Raw genomic sequence first — 15,957 nt, 5'->3', positions numbered from 1 at the left:
AGGCTGGCTACGCGGCGTTGGAGCTCGTCCATAACGCTCGTAGTTGCTTGTGTTGCCGATGCGGAGGTAGTGTCGGGCATAAAGGAGCTATTCATCTCGTGTGTCCTGGCAAGGGTTATCGCTGATTCGAAATCAGCAGGGTTGTGAGGCAGAACCAGCTGGCGGAGGGCTGGCTTCAGCCCTTTTACAAAAGTAGCCGCCACGGTTTTGTTTTTCAACTGCTGGGTTTCCGGAGTAGCGTCCCACTCAGTTAGAGATTTCGCCTTGGCCCTAAGCCGACTGGCGAATTGGTCTACAGTTTCTACGGGGTGCTGTGTGCACGTCATTAGATCCTGTAGCCGGGTTGCTATTGGTCTGTCCGTGTGCATTGCATTTATAAGTAGGGTTTCGAATTCTTCCAGAGTTTTGGCATTTGCAAGTGCCATACGAGTACGGACAATATCCGCCACGTGTCCCTGTAATTTCGATTTTGCGACCTTGATCGCCACAACATCAGGCCAGTTACCTAACACCTTTGCTTCCTTGACCTCAGTGAAAAAATCCTGAATAGGGAATGATCCATCAAAATTGGGAATAAATGTACCGATCTGATGAATATTTAAATTTGGTGGCAAAGGCTCTAACGTTTCGTCATTTGGCATGATTCCGATCTAAAAAATCCAAAAGTACCAAAAAAAAAAAAAATTGGGCGGGAGGTGGGCAAAAATATGATTCTTAAAATTAAATAAACTTAAACATGTTAATGACACATGTATCCTACCGCTGCTACCATTGTAGTGCTGGTCTGGGCGCGGCCCCCCTTACCTCCATTCGGGAGCAGCGCTCCGTCCACACACTCAGGCTGGGTCCGGAACACTGCGTGTATTTTCATCAACACATCCCAAGTTATACTGGGTGGTCTGTGCCAAGCGTGACACAAGATACCGGGTCAGCCGGCGTACATATGAGGTGCGCCAGTTCCTGAAAGCATTGGTCCCTGCCAACCGAGCTCGTTAGAAATAGCTCTTCGGTTTGACAGCGACTGTGCCCAGAGAACGGAGCCTCACGCGTAAGCGCGGCTGAACCCAAGGTTCGCTACGACAGAGCAACCAAATTTGCACAGGGACGAGGATTTTAAGAGGGCCACCTACCTACCAAATTTGGTATTTCTAGGTGCCATAGGATGCAATCGCGAGGGGGGTCGCATCGACCCCCCCCCCCTCTGCCAGGCCGCGTTATGAAAAATGCCCTGCCAGGGCGAGGCGCTGCCCGGATAGGACCTCTTGTGAAGAGGGGCCTCCTATCCAGAGATGGCCTCTTTCCCAGAGACGGTCTCCTTCCAGAGGGGATCCAGAGAGAGTCCTGCCAGAAGGGGCCTCTTGTGCAGAGGGAGCCTTCCATCAGGAGAGGGCATAAAGGGTCTCGTTCAAGAGGCCAGAGGGGCCTCCTGACTCCTGCCCAGAAAGGGCCCCTGTGCAGAGGAAGCCTCGGGGTCTCCTGCCCATAAAGGAGCTCCTGCCAGATGGGGCCTCCTGGCTCCTGCCTAGATAGGGCCCTCTGTGCAGAAGGGAGCGTCCCATCCAGAAGGGGCCTCCTAAGCATAAAAGGTCCTCTGCCAGAGGGGACTCCTGCCCATAAAGGGTCTCCTGCCAGAGGGGGCCTCCTGGCTCCTGCCCACAAAGGGCCTCCTGTGCAGAGGGAGTCTCGGGGCCTCCTGCCCATATAGGATCTCCTGCCAGAGGGGGCCTCCTGGCTCCTACCCAGATAGGACATTTTGTGCAGAGGGGCCTCCTGACTGCTGCCAAGATATGTCCTCTTATGCAGAGAGAGACTCCCATCCAGAGAGGGCCTCCTGCCCAGAAAGGGTCTCCTGCAAGAGGCCAGAGGGGCCCCCTGACTCCGGCCCAGAAAGGGCCCCTAAGTAGAGGAAATCTCGGGGCCTCCTGCCCAGTATAAGATTTCCTGCCAGAGGGGGCCTCCTGCCCAGTATAAGATTTCCTGCCAGAGGGGGCCTCCTGGCTCCCACCCAGATAGGGCCATCTGTGCAGAAGGGAGCCTCCCATGCAGAAGGGGCCTACTAAGCAGAAAAGGTGTCCTGCCAGAGGGGCCTCCTGCCTATAAAGGCTTTCCTGCCAGAGGGGGCCTCCTGCTCCTGTCCAGAAAGGGCCTCCTGTGAAGAGCGAGCCTCGGGGGCCTCCTGCTCATGAATGATCTCCTGCCAGAGGGGGCCTCTTGATTCCTGCCCAGATAGGGCCTCTTGTGAGAGGTGCCTCAAATCCAGAAGGGGCCTCCTGTGCATAAAAGGTCCCCTGCCAGACGGGGCCTCCTGCCCATCAAGGGTCGCTTACCAGAGGGGGCCTCCTGTGCAGAGGGAGCCTCGGGGGCCTCCTGCCCATGAAGGATCTCCTGCCAGAGGGGGCCTCTTGATTCCTGCCCAGATAGGGCCTCCTGTGAGAAGGTGCCTCACATCCAGAAGGGGCCTCCTGCCCATCAAGGGTCGCCTACCAGAGGGGGCCTCCTGGCCTCTGCCCAGATAGTGCATCTTGTGCAGAATTATAGTAGGTTAGGCAGGAAAGTCAAGTGTAAAAGTACCCTAAGCGGTGCTCAGGGGGCCTCCTAATTATGACCGAGCGGGGGGGGGGGCCGGGCCCCAAGGCCCCCCCTTGGGTGCGCCACTGCTTAGGCTTAGAGTTCGAAAATAGGTATCATGAAATGATAAAATCATTTTCAGGCTACGCCATTCATTGGCCCAAGAGCATTCATCTGACTGATCTGACATGCACCTTCATTCTGCAATGTAGGTGCACTGATAACCAATTATCTAGCTAATGTTTTGTCTGAGACGCCGTGTGTGCCCCGGTTCCATTTACCCAGAGTTACTGGTCCAGCTGTCCCAGCCCGTTGATTGAGGGCCTAGCGCCGCTAACCCATAGCTCAGCCTGTCAGGACGCACTGGCTTGTTAGGCTGTCCCCACCGGTCCATGGAGAACACTGTGAAACCCGAATGTTTTCTGTCTTCTGGTGCACGCTGCACGCCGCACGGGCTTCTCCGTCTGCCAGGTATGCGGGTTAGTTCCAAGAAGATAAAAAACATCAGCATTTAAGTGCTCGTCTTAGTCTTTCAGGAGACGAGCACTTAAGTGCTCGTCTCCTGAATTCAGGTGTTCCTGTATTGTATTTAGGCTGCAGCATATCAGTCTCCTCTCCCATCAATTAATTTTGTAGACTAAAATATTTAACTGCTGTTCACGTCCCCGTTCTCGGTAGTGTGGTCTGAGGTCTCGCAGGTGTGGAGAAAATGTTATAGGTGGTGATCCAAGGTCATATGGTCATTGTGTTTAACAAAGGCCTCGAACTATTTTGGTGACTACCTATAGGCTATACGTTGATAAGTGCAGTCGTCTATACCATTTCCAAGATTTCGGCCTCTATCATGTAGCGTAGCTTCAAACACCCGAACAAGGAAGCTTCGATTGTTTTGGTTTACTGACTGTCAGACTACTTTAGCTGTTGACCTGGCAACAAAATGGGCTGGCTGATCTGAGACCTAAGCTTGCCGGCAATGGCATTGGCTAATCTTCTTCTTTTTTTCAACGGCTCAGGGAAACAGCATGGTCGGACCCTAACTGATCTAAAGTTTTGGGGTAAAAACGAGCACCATGCTCTCTGCACTAGAGTGAGCTGATAACGCTGAAAAACATTAAAAACAAACACATCTTCTCGTATTCCAAACACCATGTTCACATGCACTCGCCATTATTTCATATGTAAACATAGCTGAGTAGCTGTAAACACAGTTTACTGTTTCCTCTCTGCTGGCGGACAGACCCGCCCGCGTGTACCGGCTGTGTCGGCCGCCGTGGTCCCTCCCGGCAGATGGCCCCCGCAGTGCCGTCTCAGGCCCGGACACCTCGGACAGCTAATAGTTGCCAGCAGAGGACCCCGGAGCGGAGGCCCGGTTCGTCAGACTCGCTGTGTGGAACGTGTTGCAGATCCCGGCTCCTGACTCTGAGGTGAGAGAACTCACTACTTTGTCATGACCGATAAACCACGTTTTCGCCCTTCAGTGTTCGCAAAAGGCTTGAAAGTGAGATGAATGTGAAATGTATATAGCCGTTTACGGACGTTTCAAATGCATCATTATTTTTTGTATTGATGCGTTTTAATGCGTATTAATGCGTATCTCAATTTTCATGGTGACAAAAAATTGCGCCAGCAATGGGCCACCAGGTCACCAAAGGTCATGGTTTATCTTTACTATCTTTAAGTCCCCGTACCTACTGCAAAAAATAAAAATAACTAGCGCATAAGTTATCGGTACGGCAGCTGAGCGGTGTTATTGAAACAATCAACAGCTCAGTAGTTAAACTCATCGAAATATAATCATGACCCGATGACTGTTAGACCAGCCCACTGCCCAGGGTATCTACATATAAACGTAGGTAGCTCATGCTCTAGTCAGCAGAGATATTGCTGTCGCGACTGACCCTATACTGACTACTGAGTGAGTGTATTAGACTTGAACTCAGCAGTTGGAGTGAGTGCAGTCAGCGGTGTGTCAGCGCTGAACAGCTAGCGATGCTCGAATTATGATAGGCCTAGCAAATCATTTACACCTTCAGTATTGAATGTGTTAGCTATGGGTAGTGGATTACGCACTAGGAGCTAGGGTAGAAAGTGATATGTACGTAGCTTTTTATTGACCACCATACGACTATATTTATTGTCAATCAGGGGATGGACCGCGTCACCGCTGCCTCGTTTAGGTATCTGCACGAGCCTTACTGTGTGTCCGACTATCGTCATGTTTCAGCTGTCAGCCATGTCTGTGGAGGGCTACCTGCCGCAGGACGAGCACTTTGCCACGCGCGTGGTGCACAGTGGCCTGGACGAGACGTGTATACCGCACGGCGCCATCGTGCCGCCCATCACACTGTCCTCCACGTACCGCATGAAGCCCGGCGGCGCGTGGGACGTGAGTTCGCCTGCAATATTTATACAATAAAGGGTGAAATAACGCACAAATATGTGCTAGCGAGCTCAGCGACGGTCAGTGGGACGTCAGCTTAATAACCTAAACACCTGATGACAGTGTGACATAGCTGTGATAATAATGCGTTAATAATTTGTAAATAGTTAAATCGCAGTTACATTGCTAGACATTGGAATGCATTGTTCAGAGAGAAACTTTTGACCGGTTGGTGATGGGATGGAAAGATCCTTTATAAAACGTTTAGTTAGCGTTAAATGTTGACTATTGGCTTAGACGTGCAATCGGTCTCACCCTGGTTATAATTCGGTAATTATGACACCGTTGAGTGTTGACGCTGATTTAACTTTCGGTCGCCGGTGCCGGTGCACATATTGCAGGAGTTCGTTTACTCTCGCCTGGGAAGCCCATCAAGACTGATCATTGAAAAGGCCATCGCAAAGCTGGAAGATGGAAAATACGGTAATTGAGCAGCCGTCTTGCTTTAGACGGCTGCAGACGCTTACTAACATGATTAATAAATGATAACTTAAAATAATTATGCTGGGCAGCATAATTATAAATGTTAACGACAACTATAAACTTCCGTGAAAAAGAAGGTATGCGGTTTATGTATAGTGTATACATTCCTCCGGAAAACAGACCTGTGCGAAAGTAAACATGTGTTGTGTGTGTGGAATTCTGGCCATTAGGTGCGCTCAGTGCAGCCGTCTTGGAACCGTTGGTAAGGGGTGGGGGTGAAAGAGCGCACTGCCTTGGCTGCCCCGCCGACCGGTCGTTTTGGGGACTGGGGAGTGGGGAGCTTGTTACGGCTGAAGGCTCACTGCCTAGTCGAATGGCCAGGCCAGCCAGTTAATTCTAGTGCCGAGACCTAACGGCTAGCCTGGGGGTCCACTACCATTCAGCTGGGTCTGTCTATGGCGCCCGCTGTTCCACTACGCGTAGCTACACTGAGAAAACAGTATCCCCATTTTCGGTCTCAGAGACCAGTTTTCGGGCTAATGTACCATATTCAAAACAGACAGCACATTTCGAGAATACTTTCTGAGCAACGCCACATGGGCTCATACGATCCCTTAAATCGGTATCATTGATCGCAGAAACAGAGCTCAGTCAGTACCCATTATCGGTGTCAAGCTTCAAAACTAGTCTCACTATGAAGCCAGTTTTCAGCCCGATCCCCATTTTCGAGCTCACCTGAATCCAGTTTGAGGGCTCAAATTGTGTGGTGAAGCCAATATTAGGGCTCACCTGATCTCACTTTTCGGGGCTTTGGTAAAAACTGGATTGCGTCAGCTGGCTGGCCAGCTGGCGACGCACGAAAGGTATTTAATTTTAGATATAAGCGCGGTAGTAGGATGGACATAAATATTTCAAATGGCTTCAAATGAAAAATTGATTGGTAAATATTTATTCTTTTATATCTATAATCTAGCATTGATATGTAAGAAGCTCTGCTAGCGCCACCATACGGCGCCAGCTGGCAAAAAATCCAGTTAATACCAGAGTCCGCTTTTCGTCCGATGCAGCCCCTCCTCCCCCCTCCCCCGTGTCCAGCAGCTGCGAATAAGACGAAGCCGCGGACAAACTTTTTTATTTTTGCTCGGCCAGCCTAGCGCCAGTCTCGAGCGGTGGGACAGTTAACCCGGCAATTTTGGCCGGGATGCAAAAGTTACGTTAAACCGGTTTATGTTAACCCGGGAGCAAATAACAACGTGGGAGCCTATCTTAGGTGTGGCAAAGCTAACGGAGTACTTAGAAGGTACTGGAACCGAAAACACAACATTGGTTCATGTATTTATTAACATTCATACACACAGTCATACTTGTGCAAGGTGTCAGTGTTCGGTTGTGGGGTGTAATAGCCAGGGAAAAAGTTCTATGAACTGAAAAACCGCGCTCCGCTCCGCGCCGCGCTCTGACACCTTGGTCCCAGGGTGCAGGGTCCCAGAAGCGGCGGCGTTTCTGACCGCAAATCGCCGGAGAGCCGGTCGACGCCGTTGAGGGGACTGAGCAGGCCGCTGCCAGCTCCACCTTCACGTCCGCGCGGCGCAGCTCGGTGTGCGGCGGCGGCTCATCGCGCGGGCCGCACCCGTCCGTCCGCTGCACGAGCCGCTTTTCGATCCGACAGCGCAACACCGGCACGCCATTGTGCTGGCTGAGCGGCGGCAGCGGCACGTAGGCAACAAAACAGTAGAAATCGATGGGCCTGGATCGGCGTTGCCAGCAACGCCGGCAGCGGCGCGGCGGGAGGCGCCAGTGCCGCCGTCGGGGACGTGTGCCCTTCGCTGCGCTCATTCGAGTTGGCCTGCCGGCCGCGCGGCGTAGTCCTTTTGACACGGTGCGAGAAGAGCCGGATGAAGGTGGACTTTTTATTGGCGTTGCTGGTGCTCACGCCGCCGGCGTCCAGTTTGGGCGGCAAGTCCGAGTACCAGGAGTCGGACAAGTCCCGCGCGAACGCCGCCAGCCGGTCGTCGTCACTGCTGGCGGCGGCCCGCCGACGGCGCTGCCTCAGAATCGGACGAGTCGGTGGTACTGAGCACCTCGCGGGACGGGTAGCTGGGAGTGGGCCGGCCGCGGCCCCTGCCAGGCCGCGCCACCTTCACCGGCGCAGCCGCCTTCAAACTGCCCTTGCTGGGCGGCGGGTTGGTCGGCGGAGGCGGCAGCGGTGCCTCGACGTCAGTCCGAGTCGCTGTCACTGGGCGGCCGCCGCAGAGACGGCTTCTGTTTGACCCGCAGCCGGCCTGGGCCGGCTCGGCGCCCTCGGCCGGCGGCGCGCGCCGTTTCGAGCGTTTCACCTTTTCACTGTTCCTCTCGCCTGGTCCTCAGCGTCGAGCGGCTCGGCGCTGTTCGGTTTCATGTGGCCCATGCTGCTGGGAAACTCGGGTGGGGACAGCTTTCTGACTGGAGTGCCGTCGAAGATGGAGGAGACGGGGGTGCTCGCAGAGTCCTTGCCCAATGCCCATGATAAAGCCGAGGCTCAACTGGACGCCCAGCTTAATCGGGCTATCGCCGCCCTCCTTCTATGGTGGATTCTTCGGCCCCCTACAGCCACTAGGGCCATCATATACTCCCAGATGGCGGCACCTAGGGGATGAGGGGGGGGGGGTGTCTGGGCCACTTGTCCACCTCGTGGCGTCGCCAGCGACGCCTGCGAGTCGGAGCAAATGATTATGGGGTCTTCCTCGAAGGACGGGTGCTCCAGATGTTGCTTTGCCGTCTTGAGCGCCACCATCTCAGATCGGTAACTGGAGCAGATCCTCCCCGCCGCCTCCCGCAGTACCAATGTTGTACTGTCTGGGTGCTCGGTGAGGACCCCAGCGCCGCCTTCCTATTACTCCCCCGGTCGCAGACCCGTCGACCCAGGCCCACGTCGCACGCTGGGGGAGCGCTCCCAGGCACGCCTCCGCAGCTGCACTCCTCCTCGCTGTCGCGGACGCCCCGATCGGCAGCCGGTCCAGGTGGACCGTGACGCCGTCTGTTGGCGTCTACGGGGGCAGTCTCGTGGATAAGCGCGCCTCGGCGGGCAGCGCCACTCCAGTGGTCCCACACCGCTCCCCCGCGCTCTCTCCAGCCGGTCACTGACTTCAGTCACGGTTGGGGGGGGGGGGGCTTCCGCCACGACGCGGCGGGTCCTCCGACGGGAGGGAGAGCGCCTTCGCCAGTAGGCGCGATGCCAGCGCATCCCTCCTCATCTCTCCATCGGCACGACGCCCGCCTCTGCCCTCACGGCGAGTCTTGGAGCATGGAAATCGGGCAGCCAGTGATGACTCATGCCACCATCAGCATCTCCGCCTCCAGGACGCCAAGATGTGTGGCCGCAGCCGCAGGCAGCCACGCCGACCCCGCTGCCCGCATGCCCAAGTAGTCTCGAATCGCTGACACCTCTCCTGAAACAAGAATGGTGTCGTAAACTTAAACCCCTTGCTGGCGCCCGTCAGCCGCGACAACACCGCCACTTCAATTTTTGTGACCCCGGAACTTCCGTCCCGAGCCTTATTTCACGGCACGATGCTACAGTGCGCTACACGTATTGTGGTATTCAGCTTCCATGGAAACATCAACTAATTTGGACGCTCAAACATGGGAGTCAGGAGTGGTTAAGGCCCAGAGCGTTCTGTCTGGTTTATAAAACCTTGGCCAGCAGATGTAAACGTGCTTTTTGTATAAGTGGCTTAATTTTGACGCAAAACGGCACTAACCTTCGGCGCAAATAATGCAGAAATTTCAGCGCAAATTGCAAAATAGCTTGCGCCGAACTTCGGCGCATGACGGCTTCACGGGCGTCCGGCGTACCATATGGATGTTTTCCAGTTTGGGCTGCAGGTTTTAGCTCTAGGTTTTAGACTGTAGGTTTTGGGTTGGGTTGGGGTGGGCTGGGCTGGGCTGGGCTGGTTGGAATGGGGTGGTTGGGTTGGGTTGGATTAGGTTAGGTAAGTTTAGGTTAGTTTAGTTTAGGATAGATATGAGTACCTATTTTTTGTAAGTTGAATTACTTTTTTCATTTTGTAGCATCATATGCCTTCCATCTTTGAACTGTCATATTCAAGCACCAGAATAAGTATGGACTTGAACCTTTTCCAGTCTGGATGCCTGTATGGAAGTTGTGCAAAATCATGCAGTTGAAGGTATTGTAACCACAAATAAGAGCTGATGACTCAAGTCTCAACTTGTCCATAATTGGTTATCTTGATGTATACTTGTAGACCCTTCCTCTTACTTGGCACACAGGCATGGTGTCACAGTGTTCTAAAATTGGATTTCAATTGGGTGTCCCAAAAAAAAAATCTGAAGACAAAATGAGATAGATTTAGTCTTTCCGCAAAACTGCATAATGCCATTTTTTTACCTCAGATTTTGTCAGAACCTTCACAGGATCTGAAATGAAATGATGTAGAGTAGATGCATCAACTGTCAAGTCATGCGTAACCTGGCAGCTCAGTCGGGGAAACTATGGTAAAATCTGCTATTTTTAGCAGTCTGCTATTTTTAGCAGAAATCTGCTAAAAATGGGTACGCATGTGACGTCATCGTACCCAAATATAGCAGATTTGGGTACGGCCCCATACAAAAGCAGATCTGCACCCTAATTGAAGCAAATGCGCATCAAATGCCTGGCAGATTCATGATGAGAATAGTGCTGAGAGTGTTCTCTGCTATTTTTGTTCAGATCCGACTATTTTCAAATTCATTATTTGCGTACCCATTTTTAGCAGATTTCTGCTAAAAATAGCAGACTGCTAAAAATAGCAGACTGCTAAAAATAGCAGATTTTACCATAGTTTCCCCGACTGAGCTGGCTGTTGAATCAAACTTTTGACATATTTTTTTAGCAAAGATGAAATAAAGCCACTTGTCATATTTTTAGGATGAAAATATTTTCCCCATCATGTGTGGTTATTCACCTAAAATTCTGAAACATGGAACACTGTGATACCAGCATTCCATCATGTCAACCAGCATTCCGCAGCATGCTAGCAGAAGCAGCAGCATGTTATAAGTATATGAAAGATCCAAATAGGTTGTAGGTTGGTAGGTATTGGTACTAAGTTTAACTTAATAGGTTAGTAGGCAAGGTTAGGATTAATTTTAGTTGAGCATCAAGATAACCAATTACGAACAAGTAACAAAATCCTTACCTACCCTTGAAAGCATTGCTTCAATCACATCATCACGAAGAACCAGACAAAAATTTTGCACATTCTTACACTATTTGACATCCTGAATCCAGATATGATGCTTTCATGTGGCGAAAATACAAGAAAAACGAATAATCAAACCCGTGCGTATTCGTATCAACGGCGCCACAATTGTAGATCAGACCTTTTCTGAACAAATGCCACCACAATTATAATTGATAAGGGATTAAAATGGCATGAGCATCAACATCTTGATTTTTTTCTAAAAGATAGCGATAACTGATAACTAATAACTTACCATTCATTTTGAAATCACGGCGGTAGGTACACCAACACATGGCACTGAAAACAGCAAAAGACGGAATGGCGGAATGCCGTATGGAGCCCTAAAACGCAGCCCGAATTGAGCCCGAAAAGGAAGACAACCTGAAGCCGCTTTCGGGGCTAATGTACTTTGAGCCCGAAAAGGGCGCCTAACTGATACCGATTTTAAAATCATACAGATTTGAGCCCTGTTTTTGCACTCATATGAGCCCTTATTCAAAAATGTTCTCAAAGTGTTTTCTGAGTGTAGCCGTTCTGGGATCCCCATGCTCTCAGTCTCCGCCCCCGTCCGCGGGCAGGGCTGGCGTTCAGCGCCGGCCTGAGCGCCGTCAAGGCGGCCACCATGCTGCTCAGCGCCGGCGACCACATCGTCGTCAGCGACGACGTCTACGGCGGCTCGACGACGCTCTGGAGGCACCACACAGAGCGGACCGGCATCGTCTTCAGCTACGTGGACGCCCGGAACGCCTCCCTCATCGAGAGCGCCATCACTCCGCAGACCAAGGTCAGTATAGGCTTGCCAGATACTAAATGAGTGGTGACCAGTGAGATGTACGAAATGTGAGCCTCTCAACGTTTTAGCAGCGCGCGTAAGCCGGCACTATTCATGTGATTTAGGGTATAACAAAGCGAAAAATAACTACATTATAGATGCCATAAATTACACTTGCTAGGCCAGACGGTTGTACATCATTTCTCAAGTCGTCCACTGACTGCATGTTATGTAAACGGTAAAAAGACTTGTTATAACTACTCTTATCGACGCGGCCCCATGGTCCTCAGCAGACGCCGAGCCGGCCTGGCCCTTCCAGTCCTACCAGACTCCATGTGCGGTGGATCTGTGTCGTAAGAGTGACATGGAACATAACTGCATCAACCTAGCCTTCACAGGCCAGCCGCCGGCCCAGGACGGCAGACCTCTCCCCCTCCCCCTCCCCCGTGGGGGACGGTGTCGTGTAACACGTGCCACACATGCCACAGTACTGTCGCGAATCGGCCGCCACGCGCGACCAGCGCAGACCGACGATCGTAGGGGTGGGACGGGGAGCGGACATACCGATATACGAACGGACGAACATACGGACGGACTGACGGACGGACGGACAGACGGACAGACGGACAGACGGACAGACGGACAGACGGACAGGCGGACGGACATACGAACAGAGCACGGACGGAAATATGGACATACGGACGATCGGACGTTCGGGTGGACGGACGGACGGACATACGAACGAAGTACGGACGGACATGCGGACGGACGGAGAGACGGATTGACACCGTAATTGTAGCCAGCTAACAAAACGCAAATAGCATTATCATCCATCACCATCATCACCATTATCACCACCATTACCGTCACCGTCACCGTCAGATGGTTTACCTGGAGACGCCGTCGAACCCGACGATGAAGATCGCTGACCTGGAGGCGGTGGTGGCCGTCTGCCGCCGACACCCGGGCATCATCACCGTCTGTGACAACACCTTCATGTCGCCCTACTTCCAGGTCTGTCGGCTGGTCCGTCTCTCGCTCTGGGCTGTCCCCTCCTCGACTGATATACCTCATGCTTTATGTAGAATATTCATCGTGGATGGTTTGGGTCGGAGGTAGAGATGTCAATCGGATACCAACTTTTTGGTATACCGATACCAAACCGATACCAACTTGGTATTTGGATTTTAAGGCTAATGCATTTGGTATTTTGTTGGTATTGTGAATCGTCGCTAATGTAAAAGAGGTTGTGAATTCGGTAAAAAGTTGGTATTTCCCTCAGTTTCTGAAGTTGGTTTAGTTTTGGTATTTTCCTATGGTTATTATTGGTATTTGGTTTGGTATCGGTATCCCGATTTTCTGTAACTGACATCACTAATCGGAGGCGTAAATGAACCGTTTAAACCAGCAACGCCTTTAGCGGCGGTCTAAAACACCCTAGCGGCAGATAAGCCCTTTAAGTTTGCTTACCTATTGGAGTCTTTCAGTACAATATCGCGTTTTCAACATTTTTATTGAGTTATTTTGCGCATTCACTATCTTGTGACCTATTATTGTTTCGATGTTATACACTGTCGATAATCTGTAATTAAAGTCATCGGCCAAGTTATTCGTTTGGTGATTGTGTACGCGTTATAACTCGGCTCAAACAGAGGCATATGTTGTTAGGTTCCCACCAAATATAAATGTAGAAGCCAAAATCAAAACAATTTAATGAGTAATGTAACCTAACTATTATGGCAATACGTTTCTCGTAGATATAAGTGTTCCTTTTACAGCGTCCGCTGAACTTTGGCATCGACATTGTGATCGAGTCGATCACAAAGTATCTGAACGGTCACTCTGACGTGGTGATGGGCGCTGTGGCCACCAACAGAGAGGACCTCTACGAACGGCTGAAGCTCATTCAGATCGGTGAGAGATCTCATACAGATCGGTGAGAGATCTTATTCAAATCGGTGAGAGGGGCAAGTGGGACCGGTGGGGAAGGATCGGCTGGTGGGGGCCGGGGGGAAGGAGGGCCTGTTCCACGGTCTGCTGGCCGGCAGCCGTGAGGAGGGAGTCGTAGTCAGCAGTCGTCATATATTTAAGTCTTCTCGTGGTTCACCGGAATCTAATTTTTTATGATGGGCAAATCGCAGAAATTATTTTGCATAGCAAGTATCGTTGGGATGCTGCTATTTGAGACGCCTCTGTTTACATAATAAATCGACCGTTTATGGGACATTCCGGCAATTTAGCCCACCGAGGACCTCCTAACGCTCTATTGTCTTTACAACGTCCCAGATTCCGGCATGGTGCCGGGCCCGTTCGACTGCTACATGGCCTTCCGCGGTATGCGCACCCTGCACGTGCGCATGCCGCATCACATGCGTGGCGCACTGCACGTGGCCAAGTTCCTCGAGGACCATCCGCACGTGGAGAGGGTGCTCTACCCCGGCCTCGAGTCCCACCCGCAGGTATGACAGATATGATTATATAGGCTGACTGCCTGAGAAAGCACAAGTCTGTGTCTTATGTATAAGTTGCTGTGCCCATGAGGTACGGTGTGAAGAGTAACATCGACATCACATCGAGATCTGCTTTTTTATAAATTATATACTTGCGATTATCTTAGGCATTTGACGGTGCATTATTCCGATAGGTATTTATTTACCTCATGCACGAGTTAAAGTTAAAAAGGTAAAAAAGACAGTTCCAACAGCCTTTTTCAAAAGCAAAATGGAACTATAACCAGGTAGACAATCTACTACGGCCGATGCTACTAAAAACGACAGTTGGCCGTCTTGCCATAGATGACAGTCGCAGAGCCCACTCTGTACGTTCGACCGTCAGCATGAGCTGGTGAATACAAACCTACCAAAAGTGTTTCATGACATGATGGATGATTGTGTCGTCAGCACGAGCTGGTGAAGCGGCAGGCCTACGGGTGCAGCGGTATGCTGAGCTTCTACATTCGTGGCGGTCGGCCCGAGGCCATGGAGTTTTTCCGCCAGCTGAAGCTGTTCACCATGGCCGGCAGCCTGGGGGGCTACGAGAGTCTGGCCGTGGGACCGTGAGTAGCAGCCTCAGGCCTAGTCAGCAGCCTCAAACCTCGGCCTTGCAGGTCATCACGCTGACTCGTTACGCATAAAAAGATAGTTTCGTATCGTGCAGAGTAACTAATATTTATATTCGATTGACTTCTAGAGCCACGAGATGTATGGATCTCTCGGGTCGGTCTAAATAAGCCTCCGAACCAGCAAAAATGCTTATGTTCTTAGATATCTTTAGAGATGGCGATCTTTTGAGCGCTATTTCTGGCCTGTCGCTATAAATAGGCGACCCAATACCAAATTGACGAACATAAGGGTATAAGTACAAATGGAAGTGAAAAGTATAACATGACTAGAATGCATTATTAGTTAGAACGGTATATCTTTCTGAATGACGGAGAAATGTCCTTTGCAGTCGGACTCGGTTTTCCGTACCTAAGGTCTGACTCGCGCTGTCGATCATTTTCAGCACGTTCTCGACGCATGTGCGGAACTCGAAGGAGGAGCTGGACAGTCTCAACATCACCGGAGCCATGGTGCGTCTGTCGATCGGCCTCGAGAGTCCGTCTGACCTCTGCGCCGACCTGGACCAGGCGCTGCGGGCCGCCTGTGCCGAGCGCTCGGAGGGCGGCGGCTCGACCAGCGCCGCCGCGGGGAACGGCGGCTCGGCTGGTGTGGCCGAGTGAAGAAGCCGCCACGCCATGAGCTGTGTGACCGAGTGGAGGGGTGTCACACCGGACAGTGCAGTGACTGAGTGGAGGTGGTCTGACAGGTCGTAGGGGCGAGGTTGCGAAGGTATTTACCGGTTCAACATCAACAGCACACTGGTGATCTGTACTGTACAGTGTTGCAACCGAGGAGTACCTACTCGGGAGATGTTTAGTGGTCGACGTATACCTCTCGTATGCGGAGAGTCATTTGGGGGTGCTGTAACAGCCTGCAAAAGGCATTAGTACTTTTGTCAATGCATTGGTTTGGACGTGCGTGTTTTTCAAATAAACTGATAGATAAATAACTCCTGATCAGTGCCGAAGGGACATTCACATCCCGTAACGAGGCTAGGTTGACTTAGGTCCTATATTTTCTGGTCGTCGTTACTCACTCAGCCCAAACTCCAAAGCGAAGTGGCTGCAGATTTCACAAATAGAAAAGAGATGCATTTGTGGCTCGAAGTTCCAATACGAACCTTACCCGACCCAAATATATGGATATGCACGTCACTGCACAGCAAACGTGTGAGCTGAGTACGGTCCCTTTCATAAAGCTTTGGCTGGGGCGTCTGTGTTTAATTGTGTTTTGCAAAAAGGGAGTGAACTTTGTTCTAGTTCTAACACCAAAAAAATAAATAATTAGACTTGACAAATGTCCCCAAAAAAGCTCAGAACATAATTCACTTTATTAGTTTCAGGCTTCAGCATAGCCCCTTATCATGGTGTTTAGCATCGGTTTGGTACTTCTTCTATTTGGTGGCAGTCACTCAATTATTTTTGAGTCAGA

General features: G+C 51.3%; 1 protein-coding gene across 1 annotated transcript; it reads left to right on the top strand.

The window, feature by feature from the left end:
• The first annotated feature begins 3,397 nt into the window (after positions 1-3,397).
• LOC122392052 (cystathionine gamma-lyase-like) lies at positions 3,398-15,703 on the top strand. The gene is made up of 9 exons (XM_043386540.1): positions 3,398-3,992; positions 4,793-4,954; positions 5,350-5,431; positions 11,232-11,437; positions 12,308-12,439; positions 13,204-13,339; positions 13,712-13,884; positions 14,326-14,480; positions 14,930-15,703. The coding sequence occupies exons 2-9, from the start codon at positions 4,802-4,804 to the stop codon at positions 15,144-15,146; spliced, it is 1,254 nt and encodes a 417-aa protein (XP_043242475.1). The 5' UTR covers positions 3,398-3,992; positions 4,793-4,801; the 3' UTR covers positions 15,147-15,703.
• Positions 15,704-15,957: the final 254 nt, after the last annotated feature.

The sequence above is a fragment of the Amphibalanus amphitrite genome, unplaced genomic scaffold (assembly GCF_019059575.1).
Source record: "Amphibalanus amphitrite isolate SeventyFive unplaced genomic scaffold, NRLGWU_Aamphi_draft 000467F_arrow, whole genome shotgun sequence".
Taxonomy (NCBI): Eukaryota; Metazoa; Arthropoda; class Thecostraca; order Balanomorpha; family Balanidae; genus Amphibalanus; species Amphibalanus amphitrite.
This window is presented reverse-complemented; position numbering and strand designations above follow the sequence as displayed.